Source organism: Petaurus breviceps, unplaced genomic scaffold (assembly GCF_028583685.1).
Source record: "Petaurus breviceps papuanus isolate PSGF00001 unplaced genomic scaffold, PetGlider_PUasm1.0 187, whole genome shotgun sequence".
Taxonomy (NCBI): Eukaryota; Metazoa; Chordata; class Mammalia; order Diprotodontia; family Petauridae; genus Petaurus; species Petaurus breviceps.
This window is the reverse complement of record NW_027185799.1, coordinates 14829035-14854475: the sequence shown is the minus strand read 5'-3', so window position 1 is coordinate 14854475 and position 25441 is coordinate 14829035. Positions and strand designations below refer to the sequence as shown.

At 40.6% G+C, this 25441-nt stretch overlaps 1 protein-coding gene across 1 annotated transcript in view; it reads right to left on the bottom strand.

Moving 5' to 3' along the window:
• TTC39B (tetratricopeptide repeat domain 39B) overlaps nt 1-15525 on the bottom strand; it is a 133381-nt gene extending 117856 nt beyond the window's left edge. The window contains exon 1 of the mRNA XM_069090681.1: nt 15320-15525. Coding sequence (XP_068946782.1) covers nt 15320-15361 — 42 coding nt within the window. The 5' untranslated portion in view covers nt 15362-15525. The remainder of the gene's footprint in view (nt 1-15319) is intronic.
• Nucleotides 15526-25441: the final 9916 nt, after the last annotated feature.

Genomic DNA, 25441 nt, shown 5'->3' with positions numbered 1-25441 from the left:
ACTGATTTCAAGGACGGTTTATGGATGAGCTCCTCACATTAAACATATTGACTTACTTTACTGCTTCAGCAAAAAAACAAGGCAGGCTTGTCTCACTGTTAAATCTCATCACTTTTTTTTAGGCTCAGGAGGTAAACTCCACAGAAAAACATTTAGAACCGTATCTAACAAAAGTTTTCCCCACTCAAAAAAAAATTCTTTTGGCAGCTTACTACAGTCTCTTAAAATACAAAGGCCTCAGTCTGGCATCTAAAAGTCTTCCAAAATATGGTTTCCACATGCCTTTCCTATCATTTCATATTATTCTTATTCACTCAACTCTCCATTCCAGTGAAACTAGCCTAATTTCCATTCCCTACAACCTTCTATCTCCCACCTTCATACATTTGGATAGGCTGCTCCCAATCTCTGAAAGACACTTTCCTCACTTATACCTCTTTCCCTTCAAAGGACAGCTTTAAAATATATCACCTACACAGAATCATACAATTGAGGCAGCACAGTACAGTGGGCACAGCATTTGGAATCTAAGAACCTGGGTTTGAATCAGAACTATGCTACCACATCGCGACTTTCCCCATCATGGTTTCAATATATTGCAGGTGGGAATAAGAAATTAAATGAGAATTTGGGGGGAGTTTTGCAGAAACTGCAGGTAACATGCAAAGGCCAGCAGACAACACAGAAAAAGTTTAGAAACTCAAAAATATATGATATCAACCCAAATTTTATAATAAGGTACTGTAAACATCCCATAAAAGAAAAAAAAAACTGGACTTCTCTTGTAAGGAAGGGAGGGCCAAAATATTTTACACGGATTTTCTAAATTTTCTAAAAGCTCATGAGCTTTTAGGTTATCTAGGATGGGGCCACTTCTTTCCTTTTCTGCAAGGCCTCCTTGTAATATCTCAAAAGAGAGCTGACATCTTTCCCAAGCATCAGCATCATTACCTAGTGGTACAGTTGTGGCAGAAACTGTGTCAAGAGGCAGACTGGTCAAATAGCAATGAGTCATTCACAGAGAAAGAAAAAAACAGGGGCAGCTAGGTGGCACAGTGACTAGAACACTGGCCCTGGAGTAAGGAGGACCTGAGTTCAAATCCAGCCTCAGACGCTTAACACAAAAACTAGCTGTGTGATCTTGCGCAAGTCACAACCCCAAAATTGCCCTCCAAGAAGCAAAAAAAGAAAAGAAAAAGAAAAAAACATAGAAGAAGGTACCCACTTATTGACTAAGTCATACTCGGTATTAGAGAAATGTAAAATAGCTTATAAGCACTCTGGCTAAAAATGTCTCAATAAGACATGGACTAACCACTTAGCTAATTATGGTCTTTCTTTTTTTTTTTCAAATGCTTTATAACTTCTAATTTACATCATTCATTTCCAACAGATTTTGAGTTACAAATTTTCTCCCTTTTTTCCCCTACCCACTGCCCCAAAATAGCAGTCCCATAGGATATCCCCTCCTCCACTCTGCTCTCTCCCATATTTTCTCCAATACCCCTTTTGAGTTTTCCAGTGCATCTCTATGCCCCAGTGCCTGTATATCTTATTTCCCAATTACATGTAAAATAGTATTAATAATTATATATATATGAATATTTGATTTTAAAACTTTGAATTCCAGATTCATTCCCTTCCTCCCTTGTCACCCACCCTTACTGGGAAGATAAGCAGTTCAGTATAAGTTGTACATGTGTAGCTAATGCAAAACAATAACATAGTAGATATATTGTAAAAGACTGACTGTATTTCCCTCCCTCCTATCCCACCTCCCACTTGTTCTATTCTCTACTTTGATCATGTCCCTTTTCAAAAGTGGGTGCTTCCAACTTCCCTCACCCCCAGCCTGCCCTCCCTTCCATCATCTCCCCTCTCATCCCCTTCCCCCCCTACTATCCTGGAGGGTATTTCATTATTTAGTGTATATTTCATACCCTCCTCAAGCCAAATTCAATGGGAATAAGGTTGACCCATTCCCTTTTGACTTCCTATTCTTCCCCTCCATTGTAACCATTTTCCCTTGCCTCTTCTATATGAGATAGTTTACCGCAATCTGTCTCTCCCCATCTCCTCTCATTATATTCCTCTCACCTCTTAATTTCACCTTTTAAGTATCACCCCTTCTTGTTAAATTGGTCCTGTGCCCTCTATCTATGTATACCTGTAAACATATATACACACATTCACATATGTATTCATATGCCCATATACCCTCATATAGACATATATATATATATATATATATATATATATTTGTATTCCCTTCAACTATTGAGAAGTTTCATAAGTTACAATTATTGTTTTTCCATGTAGGAATGTTAATAGTTCAACTTTGATAAGCTCCTTATGATTTCTTTTCCCTGTTTACCTTCTCATGATTCTCTTGCTTCTTGTATCTGAATGTCAAATTTTCTATTCAACTCTGGTTTTTTCAGCAAGAATGCTTGAAAGTCCTCTATTCCACTGAATGAATATACTATTTTCTCCTGAAACATGATACTCAGTTTTGCTGGGTAGGTGATTCTTGGTTTTAATCCCAGCTCCTTTGACCTCCAGAATATCACATTCCAGGCCCTTCGATCCCTCAGTGTAGAAGCTGCCAGATCCTGGGTTATCCTGATTGTGTTTCCACAATATTCAAATTGTTTCTTCCTGGCTGCTTGTAATATTCTCTCCTTAATCTGGGAATTCCAGAACCTGGCTATAATATTCCTAAGAGTTTTCTTTTTGGGATCTTTTTCAGGAGGTGATCAGTGGATTCTTTCAACCTCTATTTTGCCCTCTGGTTCTAAAACATCAGGGCAGTTTTCTTTGAGAACTTCCTGGAGGATGATTTCTAGGTTCTTACTTTGATTATGGCTTTCAGGTAGTCCAATAATTTTAAAATTATCTCTCCTGGATCTATTTCCCAGGTCAGTGGTTTTTCCCATGAGATATTTCACATTGCCTTCTATTCTTTCATTTGTTTGGATCTGTTTAATAGCATCTTTATTTCTCATAAAGTCATTAGCTTCCTTTTGCTCCAATCTAATTCTGAAGCAATGATTCTCCTCAGTGAGCTTTTGAGATTCTTTTTCCATGTGGCAAATTCAGCTTTTTAAAGCATTCTTCTCCTCATTGCCTTTCTGAGCCTCTTTTGCCATTTGAGTTAGTCTATTTTTTTAAGGTATGATTTTCCTCAGTCAGGCTGTTGACTCTCAGTTCATAATTTTCTTGCATTATTCACATTTCTCTTCCCAATTTTTCCTCCACTTCTCTTATGTGTTTCTTAAGATCCTCTATGGCCTGTAACCAGCTTGTATTTTCCTTTGAAGCTTTTGGTGCAGGAGTTCTGACTTCACTGTCTTCCTTCCTGTTCCATGCTTTGCTCCTTTTTGTCCCCAAAATAGGAATGTAATGTTGGAATCTTCTGTCTGCTTTGTTTCCTTTGCCTGGTCATGTTGCCCCTCAGTCACTTGACCCCTGGGCTTTTTGCCACAGTAGGACTCTGCCACCAGACAGGGGAGCTTTTGTCCCAAACGCTGGAGTTTTCTCAGCTGCCGGAGGTATTAGATGGGTGCCCTCTCTGAGGTCTCCACATGCTTTGGCAAGCTGGACACATACCCCAGGATCTCCACCCTAGACTGCAATCCAGATCCAAGAAGGTTAAAGCAAGAGTTATTACCCCTCAGACTGGTGCTTGGTTTCCCTACACTCTGCAGGCCAGGAGCTGAAGCTGCCACGTGGCACTGGCTGTGCCGGAGTCCCTGTGGCTTCTCGCCCTGGGGGCAAAATCCACACACTCCCACTTACTAGGTCCCAAAGTCCAGACTGCACTGACCTCTTACTTTGTCCTTCGTATCTATGTGTTGATAAATCTGGAAATGGCCACAGCTGCTGCTGATCTGGAGTCCCTCCTGCCTGCGACTGCTGAGGCCCACCCTGGGGCTTAAAGCCTCTGCATGGGGCTGGGATAGGCTCCCAGAGTGCTGTGCTGGCCGACTCCTGCTGGCCTGCCGGGCTGTCCTCAGCAGGAGGTTAGCTTCTCTGTGACATTTTGTGGGTTCTGCAACTCCAAAGTTTGTTTAGAGTCCCCTTTTTACCTGGATTGGGGAGGCCCTGCTTCTACTCCACCATCTTGACTCTGCCCCCCTATTTGTGGTCTTTCTATGATTGTTTATTGTTTAGCATTGTCTTTTCTGTGAGAGATTAAAACTGACTTTCCATACCTAATTCATGTTTGTACTTGGAGAACCTTTTTACTTTGTCCTCCCTTCAGAAGAACCCCCTCAGACTAAAGCCAAAAAAATAGAATTGTTCCTCAGGAATCTTAAGGAGCTGGGAGAAACTGAAATACTGGAAGCCTAGTTCCCCTACTGAGGAGATAGTCCTTCCCAGAGCAATGAACCCAGGATAAACCAGCAACACGTAAGGGGCAGGAGTGGAGAAGGTCACCAACCTATTGGTGCCTGCCTATATGCTGAGCCAGAAAAAAAACACAAATTTATATCTGGAAGGGAGCTTAAAAGCCATCTAGTCAAATCTCCTCATTTTACATGGGGAATACATGATTTCCTGATTCTCCCATTTGTTAGCGCTTTTTTATCTGACTCCCCAGTAGAATATAAGCTCCTGGAGCTATAGATTGGTTTAAGGTTGAAACTTTCATTGCTTCAATTAGACTTCCAAGTTTCAACCTTAAATCAATCTGGTCCACAAGCAGTTTGTTTTGGCATCCAGATTTCAATGCAACAAGTGCAGAAAATTCTCTTTCACAAACATCTGTGCGAAATGGAATCCAACATTTTATAACTTTATCAAACAGGCATAGGCATCCAGAATGATGATCATGTAGCCAAAAGGTAACTATTTTCTGTGAAGATTAATTTTTACTAATAGGAATAAATGAAGCACCAAAAATATAAAATCGTCAACACAAAAACCATTATGCATGTCACATATTTTACTGGAGCTAAGTACAGATCAAAATGGCACTATCTGGTATCTATATGGATTTGCAGACCTGTTACAATAAATCCCATAGCCCCCAAAACGTAAAAAGGTTAGGAAATACTGACCTACTCTAGTGGAAAAATAACGGGCCTAGGAGGCAGGAAGCCTTAGTTCCAGTTGCTAAGTCAACCATCAGTTAGTTCTGGGCAGTGAAAATGTAACTAAAATTCAGTTTCTTCATTAGTAAATAAGGAAAATAATACCAAGTTATAAAAAAAAAGGGAAGTAAGGGGCATGTAGGTGGCACAGTGAATAGAACACTGACCCTGGAGTCAGGAAGACCTGAGTTCAAATCCAGCCTCAGACACTTAACACAAAAACCTAGCTGTGTGACCTTGGGCAAGTCACTTAACCCCAACTGCCCTGCCTTCCCCCCTCCAAAAAGGAAAAAAAAAACCCAAGATGATTCCAAAGAACCAATGACGAAAAATGCTCTCCAACTCAGAGAACTGATAGACTCTGAATACAGATTGAAGCATAATTTTTAATTGTATTTTTCTTGGGCTTTTTGGTCTGTTTTCTTTTACAACATGGCAATATAGAAATACATTTTACATAACTTCACATGTCACTGATACCAAATTGTTTACCTTCTCAACAAGGGAGAAAATTTGGCAAGAGGGAAGGAGAGAATCTGGAACTCAATTTTAAAAAATGATTGTTAAAAAAAATTTACATGTGATTGGGAAATATTTAATAAAATAAGTAAAAACATTTTAAAAAAAGGTAAATCATCTTCACTGAGTGGAGGATATATGGATTGAAGAGAACTAAAGTAAAAAGACAAGCCAGAAGGCTATAAGAATAGTCCAGAAAAGAGGTCAACAGGGTGGAAACAGGGTTTTATGATTGCATGAGTGGAGAGAAGGAAATATTCTAGAGATGTTGTAAAGGTAGAAAGGATAAAATTTTGCAACAGATGAGATATATTGTGTGGTGAGAGTGAGATGTGAGGATGAACTGAGGTTAACAATGCATATGACTGAGAGAATAGTAGTACCCTCAATAGGAATAGTGAAGTTTAAAAGTGGGAAAGAATTTGGGAAAAAGTATAATGAATTCTGGTTTGGAGACAATGACTTTGAGATACTTTCACAACATCTAGTTAAAGATGTCCAGTAAGATATCCAAGAGGCAGCTGGAAAGGAGAAAGATTAGAGCTAGATATATATATATATATATATATATATATATATATATCAGGGAATCATATGCATAGAGATAATAACTGAACCCATGGGAAATGATGAGATCACAAAGTGAGGTAACACAGAATGAAAAGTGGCCTTGGGGAACCCTGGGGAGCTCCCATAGTTAATAATGTAAAGAAATGGAATATCACAGTAGTAATAAACTTTTAATACAATAAATACAAGCAAAATGTGGTAAGATTTATATGACCTAATGCAAAGTAAATAGAACCAGAAAAACAATGTACACAATGACTACAATACTCTAAATGAGAAAAATAATCAAACAATCCAAACTGAATGCTTGTGAAACTATAATGACCAATCCTGGCTCTAGGTGCCTTTTACATCTTGGGAAATATGAGGTACTATGATTGCAAAACATAATATAATTTCAGACTTTTTCAATGGGTTGGTTGGCTTTACTAAACTTAATAGCTCTCTGGGAAGAAGAGGGCAGGGGGAATACAGTAGAAAATGTAGATGAGGTAACAGCAAAAGATACCAATATGATTTAAAAAAAAAATCCAGTCACTGTTACAGAAAAATGAGGTATTCAAGATTAATAAAGCCATTTATGTATTTCAGGTGCTGAGTATAAGAGGCTGTGTAATAAAAAAATTATATAATCCTAAAAATTACATAATCCTAAGTAATCCCTGAAATATGTCTGTTTTTTCTAAATATTTTAGTATAATTTATAAAAATCATCATTTAAAAATTTTGAAAGTTCAAAGGTGGAAAAAACCCACAAGTTTCTTCTGATTATTTCAAACTAAGTATATTTATCACAGAGAGAGAAATACACAAATCACAAGAAAAGTTACCCTATGTTCCCTGCTCTCTTGATTTTGTCCTAGTTAAGAAAAGTCCAGACAATTACATGTCCCCTTTCTAGTAAAATAGTTTTTTAAATTATGGACCCATACGAGAAAACAGACCAACAAATACGTTATTAGCAGAGCTGAAATGGCCTAATCATTACTGAATTTAAAAAAAAATATATATATATAGGTATATATATATATATATATATATACACACACCTATATATATAGGTGTATATATATACAATGTATGTGTATATATGTATGTATACACACACCCAAAAATATTAAGGCAACACTTTTTGTGAATGCAAAGATCTAGAAACAAAATGGGTGCCCATCTATTGAGGAATTACTGAAAAAAATGGGCAAAGTTAATGTAATGGAATACTACTATTAAATAAGAAATGAAAAATGTGAAGGATTCAGAGAAACATTTAAAGATTTGTATGAACTGCTTACAGAGCCAAATATTCAGAACCAAAAAATAAATATACAATGACAATATAAATGAAAAGATCACTAAATGAAAGGTGAACTCAAGAATAAATTTTAAAAACCAATGAAGAGGGGTAGCATGTCATAGCTGACAGAGCTAAGCTATCAGCTAATAAGACCTACACTTAAGTCCTACCCCTGAAACATACTAGTTCTACGTATGACCACTGGCTAGTCACATCACTTCTCAACACCTCTAAGGTGACTCTCTAAGAACTATAAATGTAAAGGAGGTACAGGTCTTCATTGGAGGAGTAAATTCCTTCCTGAGCACTTCCTACACTAAAGAAATCACTAGTCTGGTGTGTTAAAACAAACAAACAAACAAAGGAGAACAGACAATGAGACAATATAACTTCTTTCTCACCAAACAAAAGGTAGGCAGGGTAATCTAAGTCATGGTGCAAGCAAGCACAGGAACATCCAGAAGGCTGGAGTTCTAACCCACAATGAAAGAATAATGATGTTTATTTAATATAGTAAGAGGACCATAGTAAAAAGATAAAAACTAGGGGTGGCACCTGGCCGTGTAACCTCAAGCAAGTTACTTAACGCCAATTGCTTAGGGGCAGCCAGGTGGCTCAGTGAGTAAGAGCACCAGCCCCAGAGTCGGGATGACCTGGGATCGAATCCAGGCTCTGATACTTAGCACCACACCCAGAAAGAACTGGCCGTGTAACCTTGAGCAAGTTACTTAACCCCAATTGCTTTAAAAAAAAAAAGATAAAAGCTTGTGTTCTAAAGAATTCAAAATCTACAATAAATGCTCAGAATTTCAAGAAACTAACTCCCTGAGATGACCACTCTCACTGAGAATGATGAAGTAACCAATTAGCAGGGGAAGACACAGAAAACCAAAAGTCCAAAAGAATTCTTTAGCACCAGATCCATTTGTTCAACAAATATGTATTGAGCACTCACTACACGTAAGGCTTTGTGCTAACAGAGTCAAGACAAGGCATTATGCAGACCCCAGGTAAGATTAAAAATCAGGCCTCTTGTGTACACTAATAGCCTTTGTAAAGCATGCTACCTGGATCTCTCAAAATAATGTCATCATCATCAAAACCATCATTAAAAACTATTAAAACTATTAAAAACTACTCACATTTATGTAGCACTTTAAGGTTTACAAAGCACCTTCCTTAAAACAGCTATTTGGGGCATATAGTTATAAGCATTTTTCTTGTTTTAGGGATAAGGAAACTGAGACTCAAAGAAATTAGATGATCTACCCAGAATCAACAAGTAATAAGTACCACTGCATGCCTACATGACAGAGAGCATGTAATATGCTGATATTTAAAATATATTAATTTCATAAAAAGAACCAAAAGCCTCTATTTGCACTCTCCCTTGTGTTGTGCCTGCCCTACCTAGGGCAAGGGTGTCTTGCTCAGTTCTATGTAAGATAAAAAGAGAACTAAGACATGGGTCCTCCAATCAAAAAGAAAAAAAACTTTTACCTTTTGGTTGGGAAGACAAGTATACAAAAATATAAAAATAAAGGAAGAGTGTGGTTAAGAAAGGTATAAACAAAATCTAATGTGTATTCTGAAGAGAGGCAGCTCTCATCTTGTAAGATCTAAGAGTACTTCACAGTATGACAAAGAAAGAAAAAAGGTAGGAAGGAAGGGAGTGGGAGGGTGGAAGCAAGGGAGAGGGAGGGAGAGAGAGAGGAAGAGACGGAGGGAGAGAGGAAGAGAGGGAGGAAGGGAGGAAGGGAGGAAAGGAGGAAGGGAAGAAGGAAGGAAGGAAGGAAGGAAGGAAGGAAGGAAGGAAGGAAGGAAGGAAGGAAGGGAGGAAAGGAGGGAGGGAGGGAGGAAGGGAGGGAGGGAGGAAGGAAGGAAGGAAGGGAGGGAGGGAGGAAGGAAGGAAGGAAGGAAGGAAGGAAGGAAGGAAGGAAGGAAGGAAGGAAGGAAGGAAGGAAGGAAGGAAGGGAAGGAGGACAGACATATGCCTGTGTGTCTCATATTTGGAATTGGGAGAGACCTCAAAGGCTATCTATTCCAATTCCCTCACTTTACAGATAAGGGAGCCTAGGGGGATTAAATTACTTCCCCAAGTAATAAGTAAAACACTAGAGATTCAAGTCCAAGTCATGACTCAGAGGAAAGACCACTGACTTTGTGGAGTCTGGTGGGACTCAAATTCCACCTTCTCTATTTAATTTTCGAGTGATCTTGTCATTCGACATCTATGGGCCTTAGTCTCATCAGTAAACTTAGATTATTCGACTAGAGGATCTCTAAATTCTCTTCCTGCTCTAAATATAGGATCCTATGACCCTAGAGTGATCAAAATTTCTGCCACACCATACTCCATAAGACATGTGAGCTGGACCTTTAAGAATGGGTAGGATTTTAAATAAGATTAAAGCATAAAATATTGCAGGAAAGGCAAGTTTGTTAACCTGGGCTTGAGTTGACACTGTTGGTAAACTAATGTATTTTTCTATTAGTAACTTATAAATTTACAAATATTTTATATACCTCCCCTCACAACAGGAAAATCCAGTTAATGGGGGTTAATTTTATAGTATTTTTAACCTGTTCTATTCTATTTTATCTAAGCTTAATTAAGCTAAGTAGGAAAAAAAAAAGCCTTATCCAAACCAGGATTAGAGTTGGCAACATAAACTTTCTAAAACAAAGCCTGGTTTTAATCACACAAGCCTTCTTTCTTCACCTTCTACCTTCCTGAATTTCCACTTCCATTCCAAGCACCTAGAAGAAAAATATTAATGTCAGTTTAACTATTCTAGTACTGACAACTTTAATACACTCCATTATATCAAGCCAGGTACCACATTAGAAAATTTCAAAATCATTTCCCCTAATAACTTTCCAATTAAAAAAGACAATGGGATCAGAAAAAAGTTTGAAAATCTTTCCAAAAGTTTACAGTAGCATGATAATTTTTTCCTTAACACTCACATACACTATGAACTGTCCACGGTAACAAAGGGGAGAGCTCTTCTGCCCATATGCAAAGGGGCCTTTCTCCACAAACAGACCTTAACAGTCTGTTCAGGTACAGGTCTACATTCTATAGCCTCAGAACTATTCCCTAGAAGTTTAATGTACCTATCTTTTTCTCCCTAACTAAATTAGGAGTTAATTTGAGGGTAGAAATTATTTCTTTAACTTCTACAGCACTTAATGAAGAACTTCTTTAAATGTTCATTAAATTCAATCCAGTGAAGTCATACTGTGCCCAGGAGACACTTTCTTTTTCCCTACTTTTAAACCTACCCTTTATGTTCCCCTTAGAAATTCACCAAGAACACTATTTCCTCAATACAGATCCCGTGCCTTAGCTCATCCTGAAGTGAGTATGTCACAGTAACATAGGTTTCCTCACACTAAACAGGGACTAAGTAGGCAATTAATAAAAATTATAGGGAAGGAAATGTCTGGGGTCAGGTAAGGATTGAGGAAAACAGTGGGAGATGTGAAGTAGATAACCAGATATCTTAGCTGGGGATCCACAGACCTCCAAAGAGTCTATGGCTAGATTTTGGGGAGTACATAAATAAGATGGGAAAAAATAATATCTTTATTTTCAACTAACCTCTAACTGAAGTTTAGTATTTTCTTCAATTATTTGAAAACACTACTGAGAAAAGTATTTTACAAGACTGCCAAAGGGGTCCCTGACAGAAAATGTTAAGAACCCCTGGTATAGATGGATGTCTGGGTAAACTGGATACCTGAACTTAAGAAGAAAATGTTCACAAATATGTCTTTTTTTAAATAAAGAAGGTGTTTCCTTTTTATTGCTTTAAGTTAAAGAATATGTGGCTCAGGGAGGGTACAAGGTAGGAGAAATGAGAAGAGAGCAGGCTCCTGACAGGCAGGAAGGTGTTCTCTCCTCCTGATAGGGCCCCTACTCTTTATCACTGTATTCTTCAGGGGATCTGAGAAGCTGCAGACTTCAGAAGATGCTCTGTTTTGGTCAAACTGAGGCCTAAGAGGTTGTGGTGAAAAAGAGGGCAGATAACAGGGCTATCCCTGACTGAAGAGAATCCTATTTCTTCTCTCCTAATAAAGCTCTCATCACATATGTATCCACAAACATAATAGAGCATCAGATATTTGAGGGCCACAGACCTAGACAGTCAAGCAAGGCCTAGAATGAAGGACCTCCCCTTTTCTTCTCTTGTTTCCTGTCAGGGTTAATTCTTGCCACCAGATTCCTTTTTCTTGTCCCCCTTGTCTGGGACCTTCAGCAGGGCCAGTTTCTTGGGCAAGCTGGTGCTGGCTTTTATCATAACCTCATGTTCAATCTTCCTTGGGATACCAGCCTCCAGGTCCTTCTTTAGTTTTCATTGCTGGATGACCCAGGCCTTTTTTGGGGACTATGATTCACCTGCCTTTCTTGTGGCTCCTCTCATAGATTTTTAAAAGTTTTAGAAACACTTATCTAAAAGCATAGAAAAGCTGATTTTCTGAAATCATTTTGTACCATCAGCTTTTATTAAAGGACTGACAATTTAGTCTGTGGATTATCCGGACCCTTCTCTTCTTTTTTGGTCATCCTGCTAATCTAGTCACTGTACCGTGAAGAGGAAAGGAAACATCTTCAAAAATAGTAGGAAAAGAAACAGTGGTCAAGTTCAGGTGAGTTACTTCAGCTCCCTGCTGGCAAAAATGAATGACAAAAAAGGAATGTAAACTTGACTAAAATGAACTTTCTGGCCATTGTGTATTTTGTTTATAAATCTATTCTTAAATAAGTAAGAATCAGGGAAACTCTCACTTTCTTCTTGATAGATTTAGGATTCCAATCCTACATCCCAGTTGTACACTTAAGCAATCCTTGCTTTCTATACATTTGCTCTTGAAATGAATATTCTTCAAATATTTCCACTGTTCTGTAATATTTTGTTTTACTCTTTTTCTGTATGTGGTCTTTTGTCCTTATGTGGTCATATAAATCAGTTCAGTCTTTCACAGATTCTAACCTCCAAAGGATAATTTCTGTAATTCTCTTTATCCTAACATAGTACTAATTCAATATTTTTTCTGATGGAAAGAATGAAGATGATGAAAATGATAATGAAGATATCTTTAAAAAACACTAGAAGAAATCAACCTAGGAAGAAAAAAAGTTGGAAATATGACATGGGAAATTAGACCCCAGTAAAAGAGAAAAAAAATGCTATTCTTCAGATACTAGAAGAGGAGGTTAAAACAAATCAAGTTATAAGGATCATAAATGCTCTTTTAAAAAGCTCTATTCTTCCCTATTTTCCAAGGTATCTTTCTTCCAAGGATCTACCTATCCAACACAGTATGTCATTTCTCACAGTAGCCCAGGGAGGAAGTTAAGTATTTATCACCCTAATTGCAGAGAAAAATTAACCAACACATAGAGGAACTATTAGTCCAAGATCATACCAAAAAGATACCCAAAAGCTATGAATAATAAAAAGGTTGCAATTCCTAAATACAGACTTGAATGACAATAAAGAATCCATTTAAATAATTTGTTTCATCTTTTCCTTTTCTGTGTGGTTTACAAGTTTCATAAGCCATGAAGAGCTTCAATTAATCACAAGGCTATATGATTACAATTTTGGCATTCCTAGATTACTGGGCAATGTAATTAGAAGTACTCTCGAAAGCAAGATTCAGAATAGAAAGCTCTCCAACACATCAAAATGAGGCTAATAATTGCACCTATCTTACCTACCTGTTATGAGGAGTTAGTCAACAAACATTTATTAAATGCTACTAGGTACAAGGAAAGGGCAGTCAGGTGGTGAAAGAGTCAGAAAGACCGAGTTGAAATTTAGCCTTAGACATTTGCTGTGTTGACCCTAAACAAGTCACTTAATCTTGTTTGCCTCAGTTTCCTCATTTGTAAAATGAGATGGAGAAGAAAATGGCAAACCAATACAGTGCCTTTGCCAAGAAAACTCCAAATGGTTGCTCAGTCAGACGCTGACTGAAAAGCAATGGTGGAAGGATTGAGGATCAAACCTTAATGAGCTATATAAATGCCAGTTATTATTATTAATCAATCAAAGAGAATTTATTAAACCCTTACTATTGTGGGAGGCATTTTCTAGGTATTTTCTGTTTTGTGGGCAAGTTTTATTTGGGGGAACAGAAAGGAGATAGTGGAGATTTCTCTCCCTACCCATCTAATTCTCTGAATGTTCAACATTCAGACCGTAATAAGCCAAAGTATGAGATTCAAAGCTAAATAGGCTTGAAACATCATAGTGAATAAAATGTTGGATATGCAGTCAGGAAGTCCGCCATTCAAACCCCCATCTCTCATTACTTTGTGGTTATGCAGCTAAGAGAAAAATGCTTCAATTCTGAGTCTCAGGTATCCTCATTTGTAAAATAGAACTAATAATACTTATACTGCCTACCTCACAGGGTTATGAAGCTCAAAGGAAATGATGTGCCTGAAAGTGTTTTGCAACCTTTAAAGCACTATAAAAACCTCAAGCTGTGTTTATTGTTAAACCGCTTCCTCCTCTTTAGTTACCCCATCACTACCCAGCAATCTGCAACATCCAAATGGTTTTCTTAGCCTATCACAACTTTTATTACGAACTGCACCTTCTCCCTCCACCAGCAAATGCGGGAAGGAATAAGTAAACAAATCAACAGGTCTGGGGAGCTGGCCCCGAAGGTGCTCAGACTGGAGCACCAAAGAGGAAGTGAGCAGGAGCCGGGGTGTACCCTGACACTGACAGCCCCATAAACCTCCTTTTCCTAACACTCATCAGGCTTCCCCCGAGCCCAGGAGCAGGGAAGAGGTGGGAACCGCCGGCTCTCCAGCCAGCCTCCGTCCTTTCCTCCTTCCCTCCTTCCCTCCTCCTCCGGCATCCCGGTGTGGCTGGGGGCTCACTGTCACTGCCCTTCCCAAGCCAAGTCAAGCTGGGCAGGGCGCTGAGTGACCCCAGGGACGGCAGCGGGGAGGACCGGGGGGGAGGGGGGCAGGACTCTCCTCCCTGGGAATTCTTCTCCCCCAAACGCCCCCCTTCCTCATCGCCTAACATGGAAAAACAAGGCACTCCCCCCCCCCATCCCGCTCCCGCCTGACACGCACGAGGACCAGGCTCAGGCTGAGCCCCGAAGCGGCCGGCTCGCCAGCCCATTCAGCCCAGAACCGCCCCTTTCCTCTCCTCCTTCCCCTCTCCCCCCCTCCTCTCCTCCTCTTCCCCCTCCTCTCCTCCTCTTCCCCCTTCTCTCCTCCTCTTCCCCCTCCTCTCCTCCTTTCCCTCTCCCCCCTCCTCCTCTTCCCCCTCCTCTCCTCCTCTTCCCCCTCTTCTCTTCCTCTTCCCCCTCCTCTCCTCTTCTCCTCTCATCCTCTTCCCCTCTTCCTCTTCCCCCTCCTCTCCTCCTCTTCCTCTCCTCTCTCTTCCTCTTCCCCTCTTCTCCTCTTCCCCCTTTCTTCTTCCTCCCCCGTCTCCTCCTCCTCCAGTCTCTCTTCGCACTAAAGTTTCTCCCCCGGCTCTCCCACAACTTGCCGCTCCGCCCCGCAGAGGCCGGTGCCTGCACCCCGACCTCTCGGCTACCTGCCCGGTCACCTCCAGGGTCCTCCGGGAGGGAGCCCCCCTCGCCCGGGGCCTCAGCAAACCCGGGGTTGGCTCCCCCGCCCGTGGCCCCCGCACCCCCAGCTCCGTGCTGCCGCGTCCCTCTCCACCTTTCCGGCCCGGGAAGCTGGGCTCCCGCGGCCCCGGCCCCAGACGCCGAGGAACGTCAGGGAGCGGCGGGGAGCCCGCGCCGGTCGTCTCCCGGGTCTTCCCGCCCCGCTGCGTACCCCCAGCCGGCCCCGTACCTCGTCCGCTTCGTGCTCCGCTCCATTGCCTACGAGCGCCATGTTCCCGCCGGTCGTCCTCCTGCGGCTACTGCCGCCCCCGAGACGCCCCGCAGCCCCAGACCCTCCAGTCCGTGATGTGGCCGGCGGCGCGTGAGCACCGTCCCAGCTCCCTAGTCCGCCCGGCGCAGCGGCTCGGGAGCTCGCGCCGTCCTGGGGGCGGGGGCAGAGGGGGCGGGGGCCGCGGGGAAGGGGGCGGTGGGGGGGGGGGGGCGGCCTTCCCATCCTCCAGCCCCAGGCTCCGCCCCTACACTCCAGCCATTTCCCTCTTGGGCTCATTCAGTCAGACCCATCTCAGACCCCGCCCCCTCCTCTTCCTGCGCAGCAAACCAGTTTGCCGATTCCGTCCCCGCCCCCGCCCTCGAGCCCCTCCCACCCCGCCCGCGTCTCGCTGGGTCCTCACCTTGGCCACTTAATTAACCCTGGTTCGTTTCCCCTCCTGCCGCAAACTTTTGAGCGGCTGCTAAAAGTCGGAATCGTTTGCCTTCTTCGCATTTGTTTAGATTCCCAGTTACGCTGCATCCCAACTTCCCTTTCCCTATGGCCATTCTCGCCTCCTCCCCTTCCACGCTTAGAGGCTGAGGAGGATATGGAGAATTGCTCCATCCCTGGCTGCTTGATCTTTCCGAATGAAGAAAAACTGGACTGTTTAAGGAGGGATGACAGTCCCGGGCTAGTCGGATGTCGGATCACTGTGCTAACAAAGCCAAGGTCATAGGTCCAGTGCCTGTTTGGAGGCAGCGTAGGGTCGTGAAAGGACTACTAAAATGGAATCCAAGAAAGCTGGTTTCGATTCTGCTACTTAATCACTGTATAACCACGAGTGAGTGAGTCATTTTACCCGCAGGACCTCAGTTTCTTCGTCTATGAATAGAGGGGGTTGACAGTGCTATGTTGGGAAGCAGAGAACCCGCGTTTAATTTACAAGTGGTGTTGCCTTGCACAAGTCACTTAACTTTTCTGAAAGAAGTGATCAAACTGGGTGATCTCTAGGGTCATTTCCAATTCTACACTTATGATTCTGGGATCTTAGTGGTCTCTTTCCAGCTCCAAATCTTGAAATGAGATTTGGAAATTGAGAAGAGAGCCAAATGGAGAAATGAAATCCAAGTTAATGAGCGAACATCCTTATTTTCAACCTTCCTATTTGTATCACATGTGTTATACACATTTAAGAGTCACAATTTTCCTTGAAATTCTATTTTTTAAACCAAACACTCCCTTATTTGAAAGAGAAGGAAGACAGCTATTGCTCAGAAATTATTCAGAATTTTGACTCACACGCAAATTGAGTACTAAAGCATAACTTTTATGCATCAAAGAGTGAGGCAAGATTTAGTCATGCATAATGACTCTCATTTATACGGTTTCATTTCCAGCTTGAATTCTTTGGCGTACAACTTTCCTCAAAGATGGCACCTTTCACTTATCCACATATTTCTCTCTTGTTTGTAATTTTCACCTCCTTGAAATCTGAAAGGATACAAAAATAACTTGGTTTTTGTGATATCTTCTAATAAAGATTCAGTCTTATTTTTTAAAGATCTATTCCTAATCAAAAAGATGCCTGACTCCCCAATGGATTCTTAACATAAAGAATCAAATCCAAAGTGAGATATTTTTTGTATATGAGATTGTTATTTTTTTCTCAGTTGGAGCTCAGTCTCTACTACTACATTCTGTGGAGCCAGAATGTTCTTTGCTATGTAAATAAGAGTTCCATAAAGACCTTTTCTGACGTTGGTGAGTCATCTAGAATTGAACCCCTTATTCCCACTCAGTAAACGAGTCCTCAGATTCAAGAGTGACTTCAGGCCAAGGGTCTCTCTCCCATTTCCAGTCTTTTCTAACTCTAGTTCAAGGTCCAAAGGAGAAGGGAAAGGCTAGGAAAATAAAGTCATCTATCCCAAGCATCTACCCCTCTCTTCCTTCCCAGCAAAGCAACTCCACACCCATGAACTTTCTTGAGCTTTCTCATGTTCATTTCTTCCAATTCTCTCCACTCCCTAATCCTTTCTCCTGCCAACCCTTCCTGACCCACAGATAACTCCGCCTTTTCCAAGATTATACCAATTTGCTTTCCCCAGTGCTCATCTCTGTCCACATAGTTAACTCTGGTCCTGGTTAATGTGGTCACACCCCTACCTGCTACTCCTCTGGGAGTTCACAGAGGCACCTACAGCACGCACAAACACACACCCCTTTGGTAACCAGAAATGTTGACCAATCTACATTCATAAATTCCATAAATAAACTCAATCTCAATATGAAACATGAAATAAGGAGAGCACTGCTCTAAAAATTATTTAAGAAAGACAATTATAATTAATTATGAATCAACCACGTTTGTAGTGAACTCAAGCACCTAATATAACTTGCCCTGTAATATAAAAAAAGATTTCCTTTTTCTGTATCAATGTGTTTTTGCAAATTCGTGAATCACAAATGTAAATCAGTCCTAGGAATAAATTCATCTTTTCAATGGATTTCTGTTGAACACAGTATTTCCTTGCCAGGATGCTGTTAATATGACACTCTAATTGTCAAGTGAGATTACTTGGATATTCCATTTCACAAGAGTAATCACCATAAGAATTATGTATTTACTGTAACTGAATTATTTTGATGGCGCTCCTACCAAAAATCACTTATGAGTATTTTCATTTAATCCCATATGACTAAGAAAATTAGATCTTTAGTATTTATTCCCAAACCTAATGAGGGTCACAATCAAGATGGTTGCTGTTTCATTTACAAAATTATGGAATAATTGAGACAGCATAAATTGGATTTTGAGTAAAAGGCTCTGAGTTTTAATTCCTGTTTTTCTAATCATTACCTATGCAAAGTACTACATAAAAGATACTTTGCATCAACTTCCTCACCTATAAATGAAAGGTTATATAGTCCAACCCTACTTAAAATTCCTTCCAGCTTTAAGACATATGATCCTGAATCTGTACCTTAGAAAAGAAAAGAAAACTGTGTGATATTTGTATGCATCAATGAAGATACGGGAGCTAGTGATATCCAGCCCTCATCTCTCTCCTGAGCGCCAACCCTACATCATCAACTGCTTATTAGACATTTCAAACTGGATGTTCTAGATCCAGATCTCAAACCCAGCATGTCCAAAAGAGAATTTATTATCTTTCATGCAAAACTCTCCTTTCTATAAAACTTACTTATTTTTGCCCAGAGCACCACCATTCCTCTAATCTCCAAAGTTCATAACTGCAATGTTTTATTCAGCCCCTATCCCTGGAATTCTCTCCCTCCTTATCAACTCCTGACTTCCCTGACTTCTTTCAATTCCCCAGCTAAATCTCCCCTTCTAGGAGAAGACTTTCCTGACCCCATTTGATATTAATCCTTTCTCTCTGAAATTGTCCTTGATTTATCCTGTAAATTTCTTGTTTGTACATAGTGGTTTTCATGTTGTCTTCCCCCATTAGACTGTGAGCTCCATGAGAGTAGTACTGTCTTTGCCTTTCTGTGAATCCCCAGGGCTTAGACTAGTGCCTGTCACATTAATAAATGCTTGTTTACTAACTATTCCTCATCCTGAATATTAAATCAGCTGCCAAATTTTATTCTTTCTACCTCTTCAGGATCTCCCAATCTGTCCCCTTGTCTCTATTCACACAGCCATCATCTTAACTTAAGCCATCATCACCCCTCCACTGAACTGTTGGAATTGCTTCCTAATTTGGTGTATCTGCCTCAAGTCTTTCCCCATTCTTCATGCTCTGAAGTAGTTTTCCTAAAGCATAGAACATGTCACCATACTCCTCAAACAGGAGTTCTCTGTTACCACTGGATTTATCCTATTGCCAATAAGATAAAATATAAATTCTTTTGTTTGGTTTTTAAAGCCCTTCCCAACTTGACTCCAACCTATCCAGACTCCAACATTACTACCCCTTCTCTGCACTCTACCATCCAATCAACCCAGCCTTCCCCCTCTTTCTCACACATACAATAAATACACCCATTCCCTTTCTCCATGCCTTTTCATTACTCATTCCAATACATCAATAAACATTTATTAAATTTTGGTACTTAATAAATGTTTATTGATTGATGGATGTGCTAATAAGCACTTAGGATTTACATTCCTGGAAGGCTCTCCCCCCTCACCTCCACTTCATAAAACCCTTCATTTGCTTCAAGGATGAAAGGCATAAGTATTTATTAAGCACCTACTATGTCCCCATCACTATGCTAAGGGCTTTACAAATATTATCTCATTTAATCCTCACATTAACCCTGAGAGGTAGGTGTTGTTATTATGCCCATTTTGCAGTTGAAAAAACGTAGGCAGATAGAGGTTAAGCTAGGAAGGAGGCTGGATTTGAACTCAGGTCTTCCTGACTCCAGAACCAGAGCTTTCTCCATTGTTCTTAGCTTAGCTGTGGACACAGCTCTATGCACCACCTTCTTATAGGAGGCCTTTACTGAGCTCTCCAACTACCAGTGCCCCACCCACCTCCAAACTTTCTCGTACTTATTTGACATATATTTATCCTGTGTGTGTTCCTATATGTACATGACAGCTTTGCTGATAGAATGCATGCACCTTGAAAGCAGAAATTGTTTCATATTTTTGCCCTCATATTTTCAATGCTTAGAATATTATCTGGCATGTAGAAGGCACTTAATAAATCTTTGTTGATAGATTAATACAATAACAGATACAGGAAATATATAGGGGATGAAAAGAGGATAATTCTGAAAACTGTGCTCCATGAAATGGTTCAAAACTTTACCTTCAAACTATTTTCATTTTACCAAAATAATTTGATGAAATGAGTACATGGAAACTAAAGATAATATCTTTCAGCCTTGGTTTTTTCATCTGTAAAATGAGGATTTTGGATTAGATGATCTCTATGATGCTATCATGAAACCAGTGGAAGCGGAGCCCATATTGCCCAGATTAGGACAAACAGTTCAACATACAATGTATTGTGTTAGTCTACCAGACACTGCTGATGGAAAATGGAACCAGATCCAAGGAGATCTAGTTCACTCCCATTTGGAAAATTGCATAGCACTTTCAAAGACCACAAGCTGTTGTTTGTCTCTAGGAGCTAGTGCCTGAGTTAACAAATGAGAAAAGGTATAAAGAAAATCTCTGCATTTCCCAGCTATGATGGCTTAAATGCACTAAGACTTCTGGAACACCCTGTATTTTCCCAATGGTGCCACATAAGTGCAAAGTGTGGAATATTATGATCTCAAAAGAATAAAAATTACTGCCGACTAAAAGGGCTAGTCAAGGAAGATATCTGGAGTCCTAAACTGGAATATTAAAACACAGAACATTAAAAATTTCAGGGCAAGGCTTCAAGCAGGTTGAACAGCTCCTCTACAGAAAATGTACAAAAAGAGATGGCCATAAATAGCACAAGATGAGAGGTATGGATGGGTTCAGATCTGCATTAATGGAGGTAATTCTCACTTTGATGGGATTGAAGTACATTAAAATGTTCTCCAGCACCAATGATATTACAATGTGAATAATACATTTGACTCTGACTTTTTTTTTTTATCTAATCCACAGGATTGATGTAGGGAGCTTCCAGTGAGGAAACTTCTACCAAGGCGATTGGCAACAGCTCTGCAGCTTAAAGTTTTAGAAGTTCCTCAGTGGAAGTGAGAAGTTAAGTAATTTGTCTAGGCTCACATGGCCATTACATATAAAAGGCTAGACTTGAACACAAGTCTTCTGACTCTGGGACTGGTTTTCTGTTCACTAGGCTAGGCTTCCTTCATATTTAATATGATAATCTCAATTACAAGAAGAAGAAGCATTTATTAGGCTCTCACTACATGTGAGGTATAGTACAAAACACTGGACATACAAATAAGGCAAAAATAGTCCCTGCCCTCAGACAGTTCACATTCTAGTGGGAGAGACAAAATGGAAATAACTAGAATCTTATGTGTCTGTTCGTGCTATATACATACAGGATAAAGTAGAGGAAATCTCAAAAGGAAGGCATTAGCAGTGAGGAAGAGTGGAAGGAGCAGAAGAAAGAAACCTCTTACAGAAGGTACAGTTCGAGCAAAGTGAGTGACGCAAGCCAGAAGCCTGGGAGACAAAGAGGGAGCATTTCCAGCATGGTGGAAAGAGGAGCAGCCAGTGGAAAAGCATAGAGTCAAAATGCCTAGTACAGACCTGCACAACTTGGCAGTAGGCAGGGGCCAAAATTAAAATAGGCTAAACTTCTTCAGGTTACAGAGAGGTTAGACTAGAGACAGACTGACAGTAGTTGCTTGCCATGGGTCACATGACAAATAGGAAAGAGTGTTCAGCGGCAACCCTACAATTTTTATTGGCCTCCCAAAATCCTTTGACCATGGCAGGTGGCCTGAGGCTATATGCTGTGCGGGCCTGATCTAGTAGAAGGAAAAAAAGAAGGCCAAGGTTACTGTATCATAAAATAAGGAGAGGAGAAGAGAGTAAAAGAATAGAAAAGTAGGAAAGAGCCAGGTTGCAAAGATCTTTCAAAGCCAAATAGAGGACTTTGTCTCTGATCCTGGAAGTAACAGGGTATAGTAATAGTAAGAGAAGTAATTGGATGTTATTTAGTGGGGGTAGAGGGAGATGGCATCATTATATCTGCACTTTAACATCACTTTAGCAACTGATTGGAGGATGGACTCAAGTAGAGAGATATTAGAGGCCAGGAGAATCAGAAAGCTCTTAAAGTAGACCCAAGCATGAGATGATGATGAGGGCCTACAAGGTGGTAGCAATGGCAGGGGAGTGAAGGGGACCAAAATAAGAGATCTTGTGAATGTAGAAACAACAAGATTTGGCTACAGATTGGATATGTGGAATAAGTTCAAGTGAGGAGTCAAGGAGAACACCTAGGCTTTAAGCCTCAGTGACTGGGAGGCTGTTGGTGCCTTCAACAGTAATAGGGAAGTTTGGGAAAAGCAAGGATTTGGGAGAAAAGATAATGAGTTCTGTTTTGCATATATTATGTTTAAAATACCTACAGGATGTCTGGTTTAAGATGTCCAATAGTTATTTGGTGATATGATACTGAAGAGAGAGGTTATGCGATACAGGAGAGAGGTAACAACTAGAGAAAGACTGCAGAAATGATTGAATCAGTGGAAGCCAATGAGATAATATGCAGGAAAAAGACCCTTATGGGACACCCATTGGTAGAGAGCATGACCTAGAGGAATATCCAGAAGACTGAGGAGTGGTCACACAGTAAGTAAGGGAACCACGGAAGAGCAGCTCCACAGAAAATTGAGGTAAGGGAGTTTCAAGTGACTGAGAGTAAAGAGGTCAAGAAGGATGACCTTGAGAAAAGGCTATTAGATTTGGCAATTAAGAGGTCAATGATAACTTTGAAGAGAGCAATTTCAGATAATGATAAGGTTGAAAGGCAGACTATGGTGAGCTAAGAAGAAAGTGAGAGAAAAGGAAATGGTGGCACCAATTGTAGATGACTTTCTCCAGGAGTTTAGCAACAAAAGGGAGGAAAAATATAACACAATAGCTAGCAGAGATGGTCACAACTACTGAGGTTTTCCAAGAATGGAAGAGACTTGAGAGCATTTGTAAGTAGCAGGGAAGTAGCCAGTACACAGCAGAAGACTAAAGATTAGTGAGAGAGTAGGGATGATTGAGGGGGCAATATGTGGCAGAAGACAGGATGAAATGGGATTAAGGGTGCATGTAGAGGAGTTTGCCTTTCCAAGAAGGAGGGCCACCTCTTCATATGAGATAGAGGAGAAGGAGGTAATAGTGGAGGAAAATGAAGATGATATGGGATGAGGAGGAGGGAGAAAAGGATCATCTTGGTGAATGGCCTCAATTTTTTCTTTTTTTTTGTGGGGGGGGGAAAGGCAGGGCAATTGGGGTTAAGTGACTTGCCCAAGGTCACATAGCTAGTATGTGTCAAGTGTCTGAGGTCAGATTTGAACTCAGGTCCTTCTAACTTCAGGGCCAGTGTTCTATTCACTGTGCCACCTAGCAGCCCCAGGCCTCAATTTTTTCAATGAAAGATGAGCCAAGGTTCTCACCTAAGAGGACAAGGGGTAGAGAGTGTCATCAGAGGTTTGAGAAGGGCTGCAAATGTTTGGAAAGGCCACTGTGGTGACTAGGATAGTGAACCATTTAAGTCAAAGGATTTCCTTGCTGCTGTAAGGGTTCACTTAAGATTATATAACAGAAATTTGTAGAGGACCCAGTCAACATGGTTTTTGCTTTTCTAGAGCTCTTTTTAGCCACTTATGAATAACTGCAAACAATTCAATATGGGTTATACATGTGTAATTATGCAAAACATTTCCACAGTAGTCATATTGTGAAAGATTAATTTTATTTCCATCCATTCTATCCCGCCCCTTACTTATTCTATTTTCTACTTTGACCCTGTCCCTTTTCAAGAGTGTCTACTTCTAACTACCCTCTCCCCCAATCTGCCCTCCCTTTTATCATCCCCCTTCTTATCCCCTTCCCCCCTACTTTCCTGTAGGGTAAGATACCCAATTGAGTGTTTATGTTATTCCCTCCTTAAGCCAAATCCAATGTGAATAAGGTTGACTCATTCCCTTTCACCTTACTGATCTTCCCCCTCCATTGTAATAGCTTTCTCTTGCCTCTTTTATGTGAGATAATTTGCCCTATTCTATCTCTCCTTCTCCCAATATACTCCTCTTTCACCTCTTAATTTTGAATAACTGCAAAGGAAGCAGATGATATCAGTTATCCATGGTTGGGACTTGCTAATAATGGGGTACCTGGGGTCTAGGTCAATTTGTGGAACCAATTTGTAAAACCAGTCTGTGCAGTTGTAACTGCAATTTGTATTGTAAAATTGTAATCTGTGAAATCCCTTTCCCAGCCTCAGGCTCTGCCCCTTCCCCCTATCCTTGGCCTAGGCAACACCTTGTGACTCCTTTGTTCTTACTTAATCTCTTCATGTCTCCTCCATCTCTTCTAAACTATCTATGCACTAAAGTCACAAGTTCCTCTCAGTCAGCTCTAACCTTTATCTATGCACTGAGGTCTGCCCTGACAATAGCAGCCATATCCTTTAAAAGTAAAAGCATGTACCCCTCTCACTCACAGGTCCCCTAAAGGACTCTTGCACGCTTCTTATAGAAACGTTAACAATAAACTTCTACAACTCTCACTCTAATTAAGCCTGAGACCTTGAATTCTTTCCAGACGCTGTTGCAGGTTTTCTGGTCTTAGATAAGATTAGAGTTCCTGCTGAACCTAGAGGGAGCCATCCCTCATCACTAAGGCATAATCAGGGAAATTAGATAAGGGAGCAAGTGTCTCAAGTTTAGAAGATAGTGTAGAGATGAACTATTTCACCAAAGTATGGACACGAGGAAAGGAAATTCAGTTCAAGAAGTCTAGAGTTCAGCAGACAGATGCATCAGTCTGGAGATCATCTATACAGAGATGAAGATATAACCAATGAGTGCCCACCAAAGGAGAGGGTATAGAAAGATAAAGGATGAGGACCTAGAACAGAGCTTTGAAGGACAACCACAGTTAGAAGTCAGGATCTTACTTCAGAAAAGAAGAGTGAGAAGTAGTTAGATAAGTAGAAAGAGAAAATGAGCAGAAAGCAATCTTAAAAACTCAAGGATGGTGGCAGCTAGGCGACACAGTGAACAGAGCACTGGTCCTGGAGTCAGGAGGACATGAGTTCAAATTCAGTCTCAAACACTTGACACTTACTAGCTGTGTGACCTTGGGCGAGTCACTTAACTCCAATTGCCTTGCCTTCCCCCCTCCAAAACAAACAAACAAACAAAAAACAAGGGTGAAAGTATATAGGAAGAGAGGGTCTTCAACAGAGTTTGGCACTGTAGAATGAAAATAGAAAAGTCCATAATATTTAATAATTAATGGGTCGTTAGTAAACTTGGAGAGAGGGGCTTCAATTGAGTGAAGGGACATAAAGCCAAATTTTAGAGGTTATCAAGTGAGTTGAGGAATTTGAAACAATCAGTGTAGATTGCTAGTGTAGGCAATCAGTGTTTTTCCAGGAATTTGACTTTGAAAGGAAGAAGAAATATAGAACAATGCTTGGG